Source organism: Ahaetulla prasina, chromosome 2 (assembly GCF_028640845.1).
Source record: "Ahaetulla prasina isolate Xishuangbanna chromosome 2, ASM2864084v1, whole genome shotgun sequence".
NCBI classification, from domain to species: domain Eukaryota; kingdom Metazoa; phylum Chordata; class Lepidosauria; order Squamata; family Colubridae; genus Ahaetulla; species Ahaetulla prasina.
Window position 1 is genome coordinate 46007689 of NC_080540.1, and position 21818 is coordinate 46029506.

General features: G+C 38.2%; 1 protein-coding gene across 1 annotated transcript in view; it reads right to left on the reverse strand.

Annotated features, from left to right (window-relative positions):
* LOC131192953 (contactin-3-like) overlaps positions 1-21818 on the reverse strand; it is a 226197-nt gene that overhangs the window by 163912 nt on the left and 40467 nt on the right. The window contains exon 2 of the mRNA XM_058172593.1: positions 6847-6970. Coding sequence (XP_058028576.1) covers positions 6847-6901 — 55 coding nt within the window. The 5' untranslated portion in view covers positions 6902-6970. The remainder of the gene's footprint in view (positions 1-6846; positions 6971-21818) is intronic.

The window sequence follows — 21818 nt, forward strand, 5'->3', positions numbered from 1 at the left end:
AGAACTGCAGAAAAAATAATTGCTACCAACCTGCCTTCCATTGAGGACCAGTATACTGCACGAATCAAGAAGAGGGCCGTGAAAATATTTACAGATCCCTCACATCCAGGACATAAACTGTTTCAACTTCTACCCTCAAAACGACGCTACAGAGCACTGCACATCAGAACAACAAGACACAAGGACAGTTTTTCCCCGAAGGCCATCACTCTGCTAAACAAATGATTCCCTCAACACTGTCAAACTATTTACTAAATCTGCACTACTATTAATCTTCTCATAGTTCCCATCGCCAATCTCTTTCCACTTATGACTGTACGACTGTAACTTTGTTGCTGGTAATCCTTATGATTTATATTGATATATTGACCATCATTTGTGTTGTAAATGTTGTACCTTGATGAAGGTATCTTTTCTTTTATGTACACTGAGAGCATATGCACCAAGACAAATTCCTTGTGTGTCCAATCACACTTGGCCAATAAAAAAATTCTATTCTATTGTATTCTATTCTATTCTATTCTATTCTATTCTATTCTATTCTATTCTATTCTATGTATATGGTTATATATTGTATAATTATTTCATGCTTATGCTTATATATAGTGTGTGACAAAATAAATAAATAAATAAATAAAATAAATAAATAAAATAAATAAATAATAGCCCACAAACCCACAGGCATACCCCGCCAGGAATTATCCAGAACCAAAGACAAAATACAAATGGATGAAAGAAGCAATGTAATCTACAAAATGTTTAACTACCATGTTTAAGTGTGTTCATCATAACCATGTTTGAGGCACTTGCAGGGAAACAATGGTGGACTGAAACAATGCTTTTAACGACAACAACAACAACCATAGCAGAAAGTAAAGCCAATGAATGCATCAGCTCCGTGAAGTCGGGGATTACTTGGGATTGGCCAGAGTTCTCCCTACAGATGCTCCCTGCAATGAGACTATGAAGCAGCTGTCTCCAATAGATTTTAGAGTTCTGGGACCTGAGAGAATCATCTTCCTCCAGGCAATTTTTCAGAGCCTTTAAAAAGATGCTGGGTATGCTCACTTCCCCTTTGAATCACCTTTACTGAAAATGGCTTGTAAATTGCTTCTTGGATATTATGATCCTTTAGAAAGACAAGTTTCATTACACTGGGGAATTTTCCTTTAACCCACAGTGAAATAATCTTTATGCAAGTTTAAAAATTAAAGAAAAGCTTTTTTGCAGCAAAATAAGCAGCAAAAGAGTGATTAGAATGTTGATTTTGGAAAGCTTTTAAATGGACTAAGGGATAGATGGACTGGAAGTAATATTTTGAAATACTTATAAGAATACTTCCTATGGTTTGTTTAAAAACATATTAAAAATGTATGAAGATTTTGAGTTTAAGTGTAAGAAATATTTTCTGGCAAAATGTTCTGGATGGGAGAAAAACACGATGAGAGGAGATTTTGAAGGTTGGTTACTAAAGGAAACCGGAAAGAATTAAATATTTCAGAATGGAGAAAAGTATTTTAACTCAGAAGAATTCAAGGATCTTTGACAACTATGTACACAGAACTTTTTCTCCAGACTGCCTGATACAATAAAAATGGGCTTAAAAGAAAAGATAGAATAGGATATAAATGAAAATCAGACTGTTGTGGATATGGATTTAAAGTTGACAGAATACAAGAATGATAGCGACAAAAATGAAAGTGGCTGACGTTTTAATAGTTAAAAGGAATACACACATATTAAACCAGAAGAGTGACTTGAACATGTAGATTTTAACTTAGAAAAGTTGAAGTTTATATTATAATTATAAATAATTTGCACATTGTTGATAAACTAAAATATGATTTATTACAAGAGGGGCATGCATACACTGCCTGTATTTACATAAAAAAGAGTGCCTAATGATGAAAAACAAGATTAATATCCAATGGAAAATTGTAGTCTAAACATATTACTGTGCCTAAATGACAAACCTTCTTTCAACCCTAAGAAAACTGCTTAGATTGCACAGTTTGTAGGAAGTTTGATTATTTCTCATTATAATTAATGATCCTCCATACTTGAATGGCAAGAATATTGCAAATGTGTTTTATGTACAGTAAATCATAAGATCTAACTGTTTTATTCCTATGCTTGTTTGGCAGCATTTGAGAAATCTTCTGGAATGTCTTTCAGGTTACAGGTTAAAGAGACATGGACCATGTCTCTTTAACTTACCATATAGGTTTTAATAACTAAAGAAATAGAAAACAAGTGATATGGATCAATAAAATACAAAAGGTAATTGTAATGAAAAAGTTAACGTGGCTGTTTTGAATCACTAGTAAAGCATAAAGTCAAACTATATAGAACGCTGTCTCTCAGAGCTTATTGTGTTTTGCACTCAATTTTCAATCTTATAGTTATTCTTCAGTTTGAATCACAATTGTCTTATCTGTTTGTCTTGTTTTAATTCAGGTCTAAGTCTGAAGCATGACTGCTACTCTGATACCCAACCAATAATTTGAAAAGCTGTGGAAAAGCCACTGTTTTATACAATATGCTCAGAAAGAACATCTCAGTCACTGATACAATATCTATTAAATATGTGGTATATAAAATGGTTAATTTATTAACTTCCTAGTTCCATTTCTGGAATCTTTATGCATCAGAGAGTACAATTTATTCAAGTTGCTAGAAACTATGATGTGCAAGATATTTAAAGTTTTTGAGAAAGCTAATAACAATTTTTGAACTGAAGATAACAATTTAGCAATATTTCTAATTTCAAGTTTTAAAAAGGTCTGAAACAACTGAAAATAAAACAAAGTAGCTATATATTTTATTTGCAAAACTTTTCAGTGTTAAACAATTATAAAAAGATAGTAAATGTAAAAAATAAGAGGATTTATTATCAATGATTTTACTCTACTACATTTTAACTATGGTAACGATGTAATGTGCATGTAAGGAAAAGGTAAAGGTAAAGGTTTCACCTGTCTAGTTGGGTCTGACCTTAGGAGAGGGGCTCATCTCCATTTCCTAGCCAAGGAAGCCAGTCCGAAGACACTTCTGTGGCTATGTGGCTGGCATGATTATATGCCAAGGTACATAGAACATGTTACTTTCCCACCAAAGTGGTACCTATTTATCTACTAGCATTTGCATGCATTCAAATGCTAGGTTGATAGGAGCTTGGGAAAAAATGGGAACTCACGCCATCATGTGGTTACCTTACTACTGACCTTTCAGTTGACAAGCCCAATGTGTACACAACATTAAACAAGATCAAAGATATGGATCTACATCTCCATTTAAAAGTTATATTTTCATTGAAACTGACTTATTTAGAAGTTTATTTTTATCTTCTAAGCCAAGGGTCCCCAATCCCCAGTCCATGGACTTGCACTGGGTCGCATCATGCCCAAAACTGGGCTGCACAAACAAGTGAAGCCCCCATCTGCAGGATGCAGGCAGCAAGTGAAACCACAGTCTCTCTGGTCTGTGGAAAAGCCTCTCTCTACAGAACCACTCACTGGTGCCCAAAATGTTGGGGGCCAGTGTTCTAGGCTACATAAGTAGACAATACAATGAGGTGGGTTTATACATGTCATTCCAGACTTTCTTAGACCCTATAATATTTAATAAATTCACACAATCTTTTTCTGAAATTCTTAAAATTTGATTTCTGTATTACTAAGACAAAGTCCTACCAAGTAAGTTTGTGTTCTATACTACCAGTACCCTATATCACAAAATATCCTCTACATTATTGCCACTATTTCAAAATATAAATATTTCAAATTAGTTTTCATGCTAAACTGTTTTAACACTGTGATCCTAATAATAGGTAAGCCTCCATTCAATCTACATATGTGTCACCTACATGAGTACATATGGATGTATCAATCTTTGATTATTCCAAGACAACGTTGGAGTTGAACCATTCAGAATTCAGAATTGAAAATTGGGAATCGCTTTAATCCTGTATTGAATTAAGTATATGTCCCTATGTGAGTACATAGGGCCTCTTTGCTTCTTTCAGTTTTGGAACATTCTTAGTCAATGTTCTGCTAATGGCTATGATATAATAATATACCTGCAGTACAGATGTTTAACTCCATAACATTCACTTGTATTAGGCTTTCCATTCCTTTTTAGATAGAGAAAGCATCTAAAAGATAGCGGATGCAAAATCTAGTATAATGTTTAATCTCTTAAATGACATGAAGGCTGCAAACAAATTATTCTTTTAAAACAGCCAGAATATATTTTAACAGGTTTTGTTTTACAGAATTACAAACTATTGTTTTATGATATTACCTAAGATTTGACCTAAAGCCTATTATCAGTTTTCTATTATTATCTATAAACATGTTTCTTTCTTCATTTGAGTAGTTTTATAAGAATCACAGTTTGTTGACTTTTAAAAGAGCTACAAGAAAACAAATTATGAAATTATATCTATTATGGGTGAAGACAGACAGACATTTTATTTATGTTATTAAATTTAGAAGCCTCCCGACCTTTATGACTCTGAGTGACTTACATTGTAAAGATGAGAACAATAAGGTAAAAGAGAAAGATCATCAATGAAACCCCCACTTCAGTGGTGGGTTGCTACTGGTTCGCCCTGGTTCGGGCAAATCGGTAGTGGTGGTGGCAGGAAGCTCCACCCACCCCCGCTTGGTAGCTTCTGCTTATGCGCAGAAGCATCACGTGAGTGAATATACACGCACGCACGAGGGAACTGGTAGCAATCTAAATTGAAACCCACTACTGCCCCACTTCTCTGCAAAACAACAATAGGGATTTAAAAAATCACTCTTGCCTTTCTCCCTAAGCCTTGGAGAAGGAGCTCCATTTTCAAAGACTGTCAGAGTGGCAGTCATATGGATCTCGGATGGGATACCATGACAGAGAAGATCTGTTTCAGATCTAGATCCTGTTAGATGGATTTGTTTATTTGGAGGGACCTGGACTCTGCCCTTTTTTAGTGTGTACTCAGTGCATCAAGAATATCTATTTAAAAATCAGAGCTGCATTACAATCATGTCTTCCAGCTTTTAAACAGTCAGCTGATTTTCAAAGTCAGTTTTGCTCTTATAGTTTGATCTCCAAAAACTTCAGGACTTTCAAGATATTCAAAATTACTATCAGAACTTTGTCCTTTTTTGGAATAAAAAACATGACAGGAAAGAGCAACTGATGGTTAGAATGAATAAAACCTACTGGTAAATATACAAGATAATTAGTCTCAAGAGGAAGGTTTTCCTCAGCTTTGATAGGGAATTTATTTAAATTATTCCTTCACTTGGTTCATTTTAAAATCTTAACATTTTGTGAGGTGAAGTATAAAGTTAGAGTAAACTTAATTACAATAAACTTTCCTGAATATTGTAAGTAATAGTATAGAACTATAGTTAAAAACATGTTTAAATAAAATGATGGGAAAAAGTGGAATGAGGTGCATATTTTGATTGGTAGTAAGTTGCTAGCAGTTGTCTCAATTTCCATATATGAAAATATAAAAACCAGCAATGAGGATATAGCCCTCTCGTACCAAACTACTTATGTACAATATTAAAAGCAATTTTCTATCAGATGAATAATAGATATATATTAGTAATTGTGAAAAGGCAAGCTATCTGAAAGTTATTCAGCTTTTCAGAGTTTCAGATGATTAAAGGCTTGAGTACTTTTAATGTATGTGCAATTAAAAAAATTGAAAGTACAGATTCCTGGACTTCAAAACTTCACTAAAATCAGTGAAGAGGTTTTTGAAGTATGTTTTCCTAAAATAGGATTAGATGTAGAAAGAACACTGGTGGGTCATATTTCAGACCTACATTTTTCAAGGGGCTAAGTGTGTCTAAAGCAGTTATGAAAAGAAAATGCAGAAAAAACTGGAAATAGGAAGCTATGGCAAAAGAACTGCTTTTTTTCATAATATCAATAAATTGATACAGTTAATTAAATTAAATTTAAATATGAGTATTAAGGATTTGTCTCCATTTGAACTGAGATGGGTGATCTCCAAATTTGATTGATAAAGAAATAAATAAATAAATAAATAAATAAATAAATAAATAAATAAATAAATAAATAAATAAATAAATAAATATTGCTTAAAATGTTATTTGTCCATTAAGTGACCAATGGTAGCCTTATTGCAAGGATTACTCTGATTGAAGGGAATATATGTCAGTTACTGTTTATATTCCAACATCCTCTCTTACAATCATATCCTGATGACATATTTCCACCATTCATCCAATGGTACAAGACCTTTAAAGAGTCTCTGAACCATACACATCTGCTCCCATTCTTCTGAAATCTACCGTATATACTCGAGTATAAGCCGAGTTTTTCAGCACGTTTTTTGTGCTGAAAAACGTCCCCTCGGCTTATACTCGGGTCTATACGGCTTATACTCGAGTTTTTTTTTTTAAGCCCCTCGGCTTATACTCGAGTATATACGGCTTATACTCGAGTTTTTTTTTTTCTTTTTTTCACATTTTACCGGACGGCGCGGGGAAGCCCTGCCGGTGCAGTGAGAGGGCGGGGCGGGGGGGCCGCCAGCCTTCTCAGCTGAGGGAGGGGGGGGTTCCCCAACCGGTAGGTGCCTCATTTCCCACCCTCGGCTTATACTCGAGTCCCCAGTTTACCCCAGTTTTTGGGGTAAAATTGGGGACCTCGGCTTATACTCGGATCGGCTTATATTCGAGTATATACGGTAAATGATTTAACCTAGTTTAATAACACATTAATATTTATTGTTACAATACACATTTTATTAGGCTATAGAGCTTAGTTTTATTATTCTAATAATTTCATTGGAAAAACATGATTAGCATATATCCTTACCTCCAAAGCAGCCAACAGAGAAAAGCAGAAACATCTGTTTCCATGGGAATAACATCTCTGACTTTGAGGTTAGCTATTGTCCAGCCTCAAATGTGCACGTATTTGTCCACACAAAATCCTTAATCTGTTAAAACATGAATAGAAAAATATTTTATTTGCCACAGTAAAGAATGAAAAAATGTATATTAAATGTACTATTAAATATTATAGATCGATGAAAAATATTCCCTATTAAGATCCTAAAATGTAGACTACAAAACCTATATGACATGTATTAGAGGATTAGAGGAGGGACCTTCTCTTCCCAATTTCATTCTGTCCCACCAAATCCAACAGAGTGGGTATATGATGGTTCAGTCATCTAGGGAACTACATCTGGTAAATCCTAGGGCCTAATGCAAGTTTAAGAAAGGACACAGGATTATCCATTAGTGCCTGAAATCCAAAAAAACAGACAAATAAAAAATCTTGGATTTACAGAAGAAATGGACTGGTGCAGAACAGCACCGGACACAGGTTAACAAAGTTTTCTATACCCTTATTTATTGTCAACATGTACTATGAACAACATGAACATGAGGACCTTACTAGGTGGGCAATATAAATATCAAAATAAACTATATATAGGATAAACAGGATGCAAAAAATACAATCCATAAAGCAGCTTACTTTTGTTGATCCAGACCAGGGAACAATATCAAACATATGAGGGAAATTCAGAAAATTAAAAAGAGCAGCCATGACAACAAGAAGAACATAGTTAAAATTTATCTGACATTTTACTCATTGCTTGTCTACTATAAGAAATGCTAATTATCTTCTCTAACTTTGTAGGAGAATGATCTAAAACAAAAGACCATTAAAAACAACTGACAGAGTCTGAAGTACCATAATAATATCAGTTAGGAATTAATCAGTATGATTCAGTCCTTAAATGTGTATACGGCACAATTAAGCTACAACTAAAAGAAGTAGTGGACCCTAGTTAATTAGAATGATCTGAAACTGCACTTTCGTGTACTTTGAACTGAGATGAAGAAGAAAGCAAAATGGGTTAATCAAGTTGTAATTGATTAATTTTATAAGGGAGCACGTGTTCGATGTCTGAAGGCGATCACATGCTCCGGCCCCTCAGTTCCTACCCGTTCCTCAGGCGGCCATGATCCTCAGAGCTTGGATCTTCGGTTGATGTTATGTAATGCCCGGTCCGTGGCTAATAAAGCTCCCCTGATCTGCAATCTTATTCAGGGGGAGTCCGCGGACCTTATGGGCATCACGGAGACCTGGTTGGGCCCAGAGGGGGGGGTTCCCCTTGTTGAGCTTTGCCCTCCAGGTTTCCGAGCATTTCATCAGCCGAGGGTCCAAGGTAGGGGTGGGGGGGTGGCGGTTGTCATTAAGGAAGATCTAGAGCCGAGGGAGGCCACTGTTCCTCAGATTGCCGGCTGTGAATCCCTCTATGTGAGGTGGGGCCATAGGAATCAGTTGGGCTTGTTGATCGCGTACCTGGCTCCTTGCTGCATGACCACAGCCCTGCCCGAGCTGTTGGAGGTACTTGCCGCGGTGGCGGTTGAGACCCCCAGACTTATAGTCATGGGGGATTTCAACCTACCATCAGCTGGCTTGTTATCGACTGCAGCTCGGGAGTTCCAGGCTTCCATGACGGCCTTGGACCTGATTCGAGTAAATGATGGCCCTACACACAAGGGGGGAGGCACGCTGGATTTGATTTATATCTCTGGACAGTGGCTAAATGATCTGGAGTTAGGTGATTTAGTAACAGAACCTATGTCATGGTCTGATCATTTTCTCCTTCGCCTAGACTTCCGGACCGCCACTCACCACCGCAGGGAGACGGAACCTATACGTTGGTTCCGTCCCAGGCGCCTGATGGACCCTGAGAGGTTCCTGACGGAGCTTGGGCCATTCCCTGAGGATCTGGCCCACGGCACGGCTGAGGAACTAGTCGCGGCCTGGGAACAGGCCGCGGCTGGGGGCCTGGACCATGTCGCGCCTTTGCGGCCTCTGACCCGGCGCAGATCTCGTCCGGCCCCTTGGTTCTCTGAGGGGCTGAGGGAGATGAAACGCCGGAGAACACACCTAGAGAGCACCTGGAGGTCCAGTCGTTCCGAAGCTGATCGGACACTAGTTAGGTCCTATTCTAGGACCTACCTGGTGGCAATGAGGGAGGCGAGGCGTTCCTACGCCTCCACCCTCATTGCGTCGGCAGATAACCGCCCGGCCGCCCTGTTTCGGGTGACCCGCTCCCTCCTTCATCAGGAGGTGCGGGATGACCCTTTGTAGGGACGTGCCGAGGAGTTTAGTGGTTATCTATACGATAAAATCGCTCAGCTCCGGGATGGTCTGGACCGAAATTGGGATGATCCAAGCGAGGGAGAGGAGACACGTCTTGTTGAGCCGGTTTGGGATGAGTTTGACCCTGTGGCTCCCGAGGACGTGGACAGGTTGTTGAGGAGGCTTCACGCCACGACATGTTTACTGGACCCGTGCCCTTCCTGGCTGGTACTGGCCACTCAGGAGGTGACACGAGGCTGGTTCCAGAGGATTATCAACACTTCTTTGTTGGAAGGGGTTTTCCCTGCCGCCTTGAAAGAGGCGGTGGTGAGACCCCTCCTCAAGAAGCCCTCCCTGGACCCAGCTATTTTGGGTAACTATCGTCCAGTCTCCAACCTTCGCTTCGTTGCGAAGGTTGTAGAGAGTGCTGTGGCGCGACAGCTACCCCAATACCTGGATGAAGCCGTCTATCTAGACCCGTTCCAGTCCGGCTTTCGACCCGGATACAGCACGGAGACAGCTTTGGTCGCATTGGTGGATGATCTCTGGCGGGCCAGGGACAGGGGGTACTCCTCTGCCCTGGTCCTATTAGATCTCTCAGCGGCTTTTGATACCATCGACCATGGTATCTTGCTGCGCCGGTTGGGGGGATTGGGAGTGGGAGGCACCGTGTATCGGTGGTTCTCCTCCTATCTCTCCGACCGGTCGCAGATGGTGTTGACAGGGGGCAGAGGTCGGCGCGAGGTGCCTCACTTGTGGGGTCCCGCAGGGTCGATTCTCTCGCCCCTTCTGTTCAACATCTATATGAAGCCGTTGGGTGAGATCATCAGTGGCTTCGGGGTGAGATACCAACAGTACGCTGATGACACCCAGCTGTACTTTTCCACCCCGGGCCACCCCAATGAAGTTGTTGAAGTGCTGTCCCGGTGTTTGGAAGCCGTACGGGTCTGGATGGGGAGAAACAGGCTCAAGCTTAATCCCTCCAAGACGGAGTGGCTGTGGATGCCGGCATCCCGATTCAGTCAACTGCAGCCGCGGTTGACTGTTGGAGGCGAGTTATTGGCCCCAAAGGACAGGGTGCGCAACTTAGGTGTCCTCCTGGATGATCGGCTGTCGTTTGAAGATCATTTGACGGCCGTCTCCAGGAGGGCCTTCCACCAGGTCCGCCTGGTTCGGCAGTTTCACCCCTTCCTTGATCAGGATGCCTTGTGCACAGTCACTCACGCGCTCGTTACCTCTCGCTTGGATTATTGTAATGCTCTCTATATGGGGCTCCCCTTGAAGTGCACTCGGAGGCTTCAGTTAGTCCAGAATGCAGTTGCGCGGGTGATAGAGGGAGCTTCGCGTAGCTCCCACGTAACACCGCTCCTGCGCAGACTGCACTGGCTACCTGTGGCCTTCCGAGTGCACTTAAAGGTCTTGGTTATGACCTTTAAAGCGCTCCATGGCTTAGGGCCTGGGTACTTACGGGACCGCCTGCTGTTACCACATGCCTCCCACCGACCCGTACGCTCTCACAGAGAGGGTCTTCTCAGGGTGCCATCCGCCAAACAATGTCGGCTGGCGGCCCCCAGGGGAAGGGCCTTCTCTGTGGGGGCTCCCACACTTTGGAACGAGCTTCCCCCAGGCTTACGTCAAATACCTGACCTTCGGACTTTCCGCCGCGAACTGAAGACATACCTTTTTATCCGCGCGGGGCTGGCTTAAATTTTAAATTTTAAATTTTAAATTACATAAATTTTATCGATTTTAAATTTTCTACTAATTTTAAATGGGGTTTGGTTTTATAAATTTTAAAGTTCTAGGCTAATTATAATAAGTTTTTTAACTTGCATTTTAAATTGTATACTGTGGTGTTTGTATTTTATTGTTGCCTGTACACCGCCCTGAGTCCTTCGGGAGAAGGGCGGTATAAAAATCAAATAAATAAATAAATAAATGGAACTAAAACAAAAGAATATTCACTGAAAACAAAGAGGATCGTTTGGAGATTTATAAACATGATGAGACCTAAGAATAACAATTTGATGCAGTAATGCTTCACTAAAAAAAAAAAGAATTCAAGAACAAACAAGCCAATCACTTGGATTTGGGCGACACTGAAACTGAATAAATAATGTTGCCTAAATAAAACTATGAATTGAAACTGGATCCTAATGAGAAATAAAATAAACCATGGCCAAGGGATGAGATTATTTAGATTGTTTTGACTGTACTTGGTAACAAGTATCTATTTACCAAGTGATACTATTTGCAAACATGCACAAGCTTGGGCTGAGAATGCATGAATTAATTTAACTTTTCCTTACGTAATTGTATTGTCTGACTTTGTAGGAGCTATAAGAAAGGGCAAATATGGGGCAAGCAAGCCATTTGTACATGGAGGTCAATCATTAATACTTTTAAGGGTGATGGTAGTGCTCTCTAAAAAGCACAAAAATAAGGGAGGTGCAACAAGGGTGAGAAGAGTTGGGAAGGTGGAGCACTGCTGCTAGCCAGCAGTGGGGGTGGGACAGTAGGCAAGAGAGAATGAAAAAAATCCATTTTCTTTTCACCCTCTTCACTCCTCAACAACAGCAGCATGTAATGGTGGTACCATTACCAGCTCTGTGGTAGACCTCGGTGACGCATATGATTAGAATGCTGGGCTGACAATCAACAAGCCTGCATTCAACACCCGAGTGCTGCTATGTGATGGAGTGAGCTCTTATCTTCATTCCACCTCCTGCCCACCAACTGTTTGAAAGCAAGTAATCGCAAATAGATAAATAAATACCATATTTTTCAGAGTATAAGATGCACCAGAGTATAAGACGCAGCTTAATCTTGGGAAAGAAAAATAGGAAAAAAATTATCTGCCTACCAGATATCTGCCTACCAGATAGTTCCTAGCCAAATTTGAATATTTGTCTTTTAAATTTGTTTTAAATTTTGTATTTGTGGTTTTAATTTTAATTTAATTTTAATTTTAATTTTGGCTGTAAACCACCCTGAGTCCTTTGGGAGAAGGGCGGTATAGAAATTAAAATAATAAATAATAAATTCATCTGGTAGCTCCTTAGTCTGGTCAGCTTCAGCACATTAGTTTGCTGGTTTTGAGCATGTGTGTGCTTTTTATCCCCGCTTGGGGATAAAAAACAGCTTCTAAACACAACTGACCTTTAGAGAGAAAAGCAATGAGAAAAGCAGGCAAAGCACGGAAGATCACTTCACTCGCTAGCACCTCACTAGGGCTGAAAAAAAGCTTCACAGCTAAGAGTCGGAGGGAGCAGGCAAAACACTCGCTAGTGCCTTGTTAGGGCTGGAAAAAAGCTTAGAAAAGCTACATTTGGAGTATAAGACACACCCAAATTTTCAGCCTCTTTTAGGGGAAAAAAGTGTGCCTTATACTCCGAAAAATACGGTACCACTTAATTAATGGGTTAATTACGGTGGGCAATTAATGGGGACATGAAAAACCCAACCGGGCAATGGTGATGTCTCCATCTAATCCTTTCTACCCAGAAATTTCTACACAAAAGCAGAAGCAGCAATGCCAGCAACATGAGGGCAGTGATTCTGTTGGCCTCATTCCTGAGGCACAGTAAAAGAATGATAGTAAGAGGGGAAATGGTTTTGGGGAGAAAAATAAAATATTTACTTCAAAGATGGAAAGAAAGCATATCCTCTGGGACTGGATCGATGAGTTCAGGTTGTACATTAATTTGAATGTCAAATGCAGTGTATTAGTAATGTTCATTAAAAATATAGAATGGAATAGAATAGAATAGAATAGAATAGAATAGAATAGAATAGAATAGAATAGAATAGAATAGAATAGAATTTTTTGTTGGCCAAGTGTGATTGGACACACAAGGAATTTGTCTTTGGTGCATATGGTCTCAGTGTACATAAAAGAAAAGATACGTTCATCAAGGTAAAACATTTACAACACAAATGATGGTCAATATATCAATATAAATCTTAAGAATACAAGCAACAAAGTTACAGTCATACAATCATAAGTGAAAGGAGATGGGTGATGGGAACGATGAGAAGATTAATAGTAGTGCAGATTTAGTAAATAGTTTGACAGTGTTGAGGGAATTATTTGTTTAGCAGAGTGATGACGTTCACGGAAAAACTGTTCTTGTGTCTAGTTGTTCTGGTGTGCAGTGCTCTATAGCGTCGTTTTGAGGGTAGGAGTTGAAACAGTTTATGTCCAGGATGTGAGGGGTCTGTAAATATTTTCACGGCCCTCTTCTTGACTCGTGCAGTACACAGGTCCTCAATGGAAGGCAGGTTGGTAGCAATTGTTTTTTTCTGCAGTTCTAATTATCCTCTGAAGTCTGTCTTGTTGGGTTGCAGAACCAAATCAGACAGTTATAGAGGTGCAGATGATAGACACAATAATTCTTCTGTAGAACTGTATCAGCAGCTCTTTGGGCAGTTTGAGCTTTCTGAGTTGGTGCAGAAAGAACATTCTTTGTTGTGCTTTTTTGATGACGTTTTTGATATTGGGTGTCCATTTTAGGTTGTGAGATACGGTAGAGCCTAGAAATTTGAAGGTCTCTACTGTTGATGCTGTGTTGTCTAGTATTGTAAGAGGTGGAAATATGGAAGGGTTTCTCCTAAAGTCTACCACCATTTCTACGGTTTTGCGTGTGTTCAATTCCAGATTGTTCTGGTTGCACCATGAGTTTAGTTGTTTAACCTCCCATCTGTATGCGGATTCATCATTGCCTCAAATGAGACTGATCGCTGTTGTGTCATCTGCAAACTTCAGTAGTTTAACAGATGTCTTGTTAGAAATGTAGTCAGTGGTATACAAAGAGAAATGGGGTGAGCTCACAGCTTGGGGGGTGGGCTGTGCGAATTGTACAGATGTCTGGTGTGATTCCACTCAGCTTCACCTGCTACTTCCTGTTTATTAGGAAGCTTGTGATCCACTTTCAAGACTGTTCAGGTACCTATAGCTGGTTTAGCTTAGTTAGAAGAGTGTCTGGAATGATGGTATAGAATGCTGAACTAAAGTCTACAAAGAGGACCCTTGCCTAGGTCTTTGGCGATTCAAGATGTTGTAGGATGTAGTGCAGAGCCATATTAACAGCATACTCTGTTGATCTATTTGCTCGGTATGCAAACTGCAAGGGGTCTAACAGCGGATCCATGATGGTTTTAGGGCCTGGGTACTTATGGGACCGCCTGCTGCTACCACATGCCTCCACCGACCCGTACGCTCTCACAGAGAGGGACTTCTCAGGGTGCCGTCCGCCAAACAATGTCGAGCTTCCCCTGGGTTTACGCCAAATACCTGACCTTCGGACTTTCCGTCGCAAACTGAAGACACATCTTTTCATTCGCGCGGGGCTGGCTTGAATTGAATTTTATTAATTTTAAATTTTAAATTTTTATTAATTAATTTTAAATGGGGTTTTTTAGTCTAGTATATTTTAACCTATCAGGCTAATTTTAAAATAAGTTTTTTAATCTGCTTTTTAAATTGTATATTGTATTATCGGTTTTATTTTTGCCTGTACACCGCCCTGAGTCCTTCGGGAGAAGGGCGGTATAAAAATCAAATAAATAATAATAATAATAAAATGGTTTTCAAGTGGGACAGCACTAGTCTTTCAAAGGTTTTCATGACTACAGATGTTAGTGCAACTGGTCTATAGTCATTCAGTTCCTTGATGGTGGGTTTCTTTGGCACTGGGATGATAGTAGAGCATTTGAAGCAAGAAAGAACTAGCACATCTCTAGCAATTTATTGAATATTTGGGTGAAGATGGGAGCCAATTGGCCAGCACAGACTTTTAAGCAAGAAGGATATATTCTTAATATAGTAGGGCAATTGCCTAAAGCAGGTTAAAATGCAAATATGAGTGCAAACCCAGAATATTCTCAGACTGAAGATAATTTGGAAACAAATACTGCAAAAATCTTATGGTACAAGATGCAGGAAAATACTGCTGTGAAATGTTAGGCTTTTCATCCTCATATATTTAATTGAAATAAAACCTACTGACAATACATTTCAATGTTTTATTGTGACAGATGTTGATCCGAAGAGAAGCCTTAGTTTTATTGCAAATTCATCAAGACATTTAGAAGGTATAAAAACCAAAATATTTCATGGTAGTTTGCATCTATAGTCAGCATTAATTTTATAAAATAATTAATGCAACTTTTTCTAATTTAATGTCCAACCAAAATAGAAAAAAAGTAATTCTAATTAATTGTAAATTTTATATTTTGGTGGGGCAAATTTGAAGCTCTTTCCTATGCTAGATGTTAAAAGGGCTCAAGAAAATATCTAGCAACTAAAATCTTTGTCTGGCTGATAAAACTCTTTGCTGCTCATAAAATATCTAATCTTAGAATTAAAAAAAAAAACCTCTATTACTTGAACCCACAGTGAATGACTCCAAACATAATATTCATAATAAGATTGCATTTAATAGTACTCAGCCTGCGAAATGAAAATCATCCAGGTATGCATTCAAATCTTTTTTTATTAAAAATATAAAAGGAGTACAGTGGTCTCCCCAAAATATTTTCAATGAAGCCACGGTTCAGCCATGGTGCATAATCCCTTCAACAAACTTAATCAAGCTATTCTAATTTTAGGATTAATTTCACAAAGTAATCACATAAGGGAAATTGCAAATAATAAAAATAGCTGCCATGAGGTAGATTTCCTCAGACCTCCAACATATTTGTAGTTGTATTGCTTTCTACAGACATCTGGGAGAAATACATGGCACACGGCTAAATTATTTGTGGGACCAGCTGTCTCCAATTATCTCTGCTCATCTCATGAGATCTGGCAGGGTAGAGCATGCTTCAGATCGCTTTTAGAAAAAGAAAAAAAGAAAAACCATCTAGCAGGATCCAGAAAATATGCCTTCTAGCACCGACTATGGCATACCAAGTTTAGGCAGCCCCAAATCTACTGACCTTTTGAAAACCCTGAAACCATAACCCTTTCCCCAGACACTGATCCAAATTGTGAGATGAAACTGGCCAGAATGAAAGATATCTGGGTGGTCTATTCAATGGTTGGCTTAAATTATTCAATTATTCTGGGATTGGTTTTGGTTTTTTTAGATTCTGGGTGTTTGTTGTGTTTTGCTTTTAGTTCCTTTCTTTTTTATGCTTCCATCTAATTATAAGCTGCCCAGAGTCACCAGCTGTTCATCCTCCTGTTTTGTTAGATTTTGGAGCTACAATTATAGGTAATACTACAGTGCAAAGATTCTCCTTGAATTATTCAAAGCAGTGAATATCCAAGGATGGAAGACTTTATAAGTTGGCCCTTATCTTTGTCTTACACTGACATTCAATAGAGGACTACAATTCTATTTAACTTCTTCCAGATATGTTCGCCTTCTGTTAATAATTAGATTCACTGGGACAAAAGATCTATTATATTTGACTCCCAAAATGTCAAAAAATATTTGCAGGATCAATAAGTATACCTCTTCCTCTAGTTTTACCTGCAAAATACCCTAATTTTTCAAATGTATTTGAAAAGCAGTATGCTTGTACAATTGCTACCCCAACATTCCTATATACATGTACTATATAACTTTGGTTCCTGCAGCTTGGGTCCAGACAAAATGCCATTATCATGAGTCTGATCAAGAATTTAAGTCTTGGGGATGTGTGAAACTTTGAAGATTTTTTTTTCAGTTTTGACTAATGAAATGAATGGAAAAATAATGTAATTAATTGAAGAGGAACTTCTCTTCAAAGCACCAGATTTTGGAACAGCTGCCATTTTGATCCAGATATTAAAAGGAACCTTGGCACATGTGATCCCTTCCCCTTGGTTGTGTGCTTAATTAAGCAATTAGCTTACAGTTACTAAACAAAATTTTCGACCACATGTTAAACATCCCTATGGGAATACATCTTCCTGTGATTTAAACGTAACATTTAAATCATTACCTGCGGCAAAATCTTATCTCTTTCTCCTGTAAATGGGAAAAAAGGCATTTCATGCTCATATATACACTAGAAGACAAAAAACTCCCCACCAGCTCTGAAATTTGCAGGCTTGTTCACGTAACAGTAAACAATGATTTAATTGTTCAGATTTGTGATAGTGGTGATAAATAAATAATAGTTCCTTCTTTGATGGTAATTGTTCAGAGCTTAAGGTAATTGGTTACCAGTATAAGAGCTTTTCAAATACTTTATAAAATGATTTTTCTGACACATATCTTCTCTTATAGTTTACATATGACAATCTCCTAAATCCTAAGTCTCCTAGACCAGGGGTCTCCAACCTTGGCAACTTTTGCTGGCTGGGGAATTCTGGGAGTTGAAGTCCCTCAGGCTTAAAGTTGCCAAGGTTGGAGACCCCTGTCCTAGACCTTTGAAGTTTTCTTGGACAAGAGGCGTTTTGACAAAAAAAAAAAAGCTAGAGTTGAATTTGTAGAGAATAAAAACCATGGGATAAAAATCTTTGCTATTTCCCTCGGAGAGATACATACTCCCTGGACCTCTGACCTAACAAGAAAGTAAAACTTAAAATAAAATTATCTTTCTTTGACCTTTAGGAAGTCGGACCAAACTCACGCTAGTTTCATTTTTGAAAATTTTTCCATAGTTTTCAGATTACAAATCCTACATTGTAGAAACTAGACTGAAGTCAACACAATTGTCTCTATCTTTTCTAAAAATAAACTACAGGTTATAACACTCACAATTGTTATAATGTATTAGTCAGTCAAACATGCACACAAAATTTTTTTTTAGGCATAGGTGAGTATTCCACACATCCAGTAGCAATCCAAGAAATCTTACTAAATTCTTAGTTTTATGTCAGATTCCAACAAAACCCTCCATTAAAACTAAACATTGGATTGCCTCTTGTTTAATAAATGTATATTTAAGGTGCAGCCTACAAGTACAGATGGTTGCATTAATGTTCATTCCATCTATTAGTTTACAAATAAGGAAGTTGCAGAGGGTTGTTGTCCTGAGACAATGCCATGAACCTGAGTGAATCCCCTTCGCTTAAGAAAAACACTAAAAACATTCGTTTTTTTTCTCTCCCATCTCTTTTTCCATTTCTTCATTGTAAAAAGGTTTGAAATGGGAAGGATTTATAGCGAGCAACTACTCAGTCAGTATATAAGTTTTACCATGAAAATATTGATCTACTTGGAAATTGATAGTTATATATCAAAAGAAAACAACTAATCCCTCCCAAAAAACCTAGATGAAGGGCCTACTCTGCACAAGCCACATTCAAAACCCAGGCAAGCATTTCTCACTCTGGGTCTAGTCTAGTCTTGTTTATACATACCAGGTTAGCTGCCTCATTCACAATTATTACATGCCAATCTAATACTGGTAGACAGTGATGAAATCCTGCAGGTTCTGACTGGCTCACACGAGCCAGTAGCGCTGGCGGTGCATGGTTGGTGAACTAGTAGTGGCGGCAGCACGAGGCTCCACTCACCCGCCCGGACATCATTACTTCCTTGTTTTAACCTTCTGCGCAAAGCCTTCTGCGCATGAGCACAGGGTGAAAAATTGGACATGACACTGCATGCGCACTTCTGATCCGGTAGGGAAGGTAAGTAGATTTCACCTCTGCTGGTAGACCTCAATTTATAACTGTAAATCTTCCAAAGCTAAAGTAATAATATTTTGAATCTCACATAAAACTCAAGAAATATAATCAAAATACATAAGGATCCTAAAGTCTGACCCTTCCCTTCCAATATAATTAAGATGCTTTCCATGATTTCCAAAACCAAAATATACTCCTTGGGGATCTTATTAGATATTTGTCAACATTAGAAAACAGACTTAGCTAGCAGAATTTGAGAGCTGCCTACGGCTGATCCAAAATCTTATCCCAGTTGGGTTTTCTGCAGCACAAAACGAATTGCAGTAAAGTTAAGAAGTAAACAGTGCAAACTATGAAATTAGAGAAGGTTTGAGATACGTTTGGGGAAATAGTATGTGCCTCGTGCTTATACTTATTCTTGTAGTTCAACATACTTTTTAAATTAACTTAAGAACAATTGAATCAGAGAAAGTTGCTTAAAACTTTAAGCTTTTTCGTACCCCAATGAATATTGCTTGGAATGTAGCAGTACAGTTATTTCTTACCTCAGGTATGAACATCTGTTTTCTGGTAATGTAAAAAAAACTTTTTGACAGAATATTAAAATAGTGATATTATTTTTAATAAACAGAATATGGTACTCAATTTATAAAGACTAGTTAATGGATAATTAACTTTCATTGTGGTTAATCACATGTATTTTAGTAAGTAAGCATAGTGAAATGCAAGCTCATATTAGCATATATAATACTTTCTCCAATTGTTCTGTGCAGCACTATTATTTAGGTTGAACTGGTTGACACACTGTCTAGTCCAAAATTCTCTCAGTGAGCTATGGGTGAACCTCAATCTGTGTCTTCCTGGTCTTAATACAAAATCCTAACATTATACAGGTAGTCCTTGGCTTATGACCATTTGTTTATTGATCAAAAAAGTGACTTATGACTGTTTTTCACACGACCATATCCCATGGTCATGTGATCAAAATTCAGACACTTGACAACTGGCATGTATTTATGATGGCTGCATTGTCCCAGGGTTACGTGATCACCTTTTGTGACCTTCTGACAAGCAAAGTTAATGGGGAAGACAGATTCATTAACAACCATGTTACTAACTTAACAACTGCAGTGATTAACGACTGTGGCAAGAAAGGTGGTAAAATGGAGCAAAACTCACTTAACTGTCTCACTTAGCAACAGAAATTTTGGGTTCACTTATGGTCACAAGTTGAAGAATACCTGTATGATACTGGCTCTCTTCATATCAGTTACCATAAATGCTAACTTGACAGAGCTGGAGTTAGAACTTGTAAAATAATATTTCCTTCTTTGATGAAAACCCAGGGACTCTTTTCTATTCTGTTTAAATATATTCTTTACAAGTTAAAAAAGTAATAATTCTATTTTATTCATTTATGTAGCTGCCTATATTACAACAGTGATTCTGAAGAGCTTACAGCATTTAAAAACAATGTGATATAAAATAACAGCTAATATTATAAGTTGGTGTAGAAGACTAGAAAGATGATACACTTTGAAAGCCATAAAATCTATGGAAAAATGAGTGCTAGGCATACGGATGTGTGAATGTTGTGGCAGTGGAATTCTAGGATGGGAGACATGGGCAAATAAAAGCATGAGGAATATATAATATAATTACATATATAATATATATGTAGGTGATCCAGAGGGAAATGGTGCAGGATGGCATGGGAGAAGAAGAAAAGTGTCAACTTGCGAAGCATTCCTGACCTGCTCTCAAGTTACCATAGGCAAGAGGATGGGGAATCAAGTCTCACAGTTGCATCGAGGAACTTGCATTTCACTCAAAACAAAGCACATTCCAGCTGGCAATGTCAAGGTCATCTCCAGGGTGATCCACAGTGACCAGACTTCTACAACCCGCAAAATTGTTTCATTTGGGAATGTGACCGATGACAAACCTTGGGGGGGGGAGGGGAAACAGGGTCAGTGCCAAGGCATGAATTAAGTGAGGTCAGAGTTGGCTTCACTTGGTTCGTGCCAACATGAAGCTCCTAATAAATAACTGGATTTCTTTTGAAGCTTGGCTTGAGGCTCATGATTTAATTAGGGCATCGGTTGGAACCCTGACAAAAGGTGCATGGTGTAAAGATGGAGCATTGTTTTTACATTTGTTTTTAATGGATGTTTTAATCTTGCTTTCATCAAATGTTCTTTTATTACTCCAAAGCTTTTCAGACGGTTACATAAATACTATAAATAATAAATGCATTTAAATAATGAGGAACAAAGTGGAGACAAAGAAACAAAACAATGATAAACATCAATGAATTAAAGGACAAATGTCTGTGAAATCATAAATTCTTCAGTTATCCAGGAGATTCTATATAGGAATAATTATACTCTAATACCACTGATAACATTTTTAGAAGGATATAATTACAGCTATGTAAGGGTCATGAATTTGGGCAAAAAATAAAAAGTAGCATGGTGCACACTAATTGCAAGAAGATTATTTTTAAAAATCTGGTATGCTAAGCATTTAATGTTAAGGGTCAAGTGTCTGCAACCCACTTAACTGATTGTTCAAGATGACAACAAGATGAGAGCACTGATTCAAATTAGGTTGCCCTCTTTACTATATATGTTTTTGCAAGTAAGTTACAATTTGATTGATTTATTTCTTTATTAATACAGTAGACAAGTATAATTAGAAATCTAACCCAAAGTTTTTGTCAGTATCGCCTGCTAAACTATTACATGAGAAGAACACTAATTTCTTTGCTGAAAAGGAAGAACCAAAGATCTAAATAAAAAGAATGTTACATTTAGAAATAAAACACGAGGTCGGTAAATAAAATACATTCATACATATGGTACAATATAGGTAGTCCTACACTTAAAACGTTTTTAAATAATAAAATATTTTTATGCCGCCTTAGTCTAAAAAGACTGCAGTGTGTTGTATGTCTTTTAAAAACATGGATTTGTAAAAATAGTATATTCTTACATCAGGAAATTAAAAAACCCAAGTGAAGAATTAGTTTTCACCTTAAAACATCCTAGAAGAAAATAGTTCAAATGCCAGAAGAGATTTTTGGAAAACGTAACTCAAAGGAACCATGCTC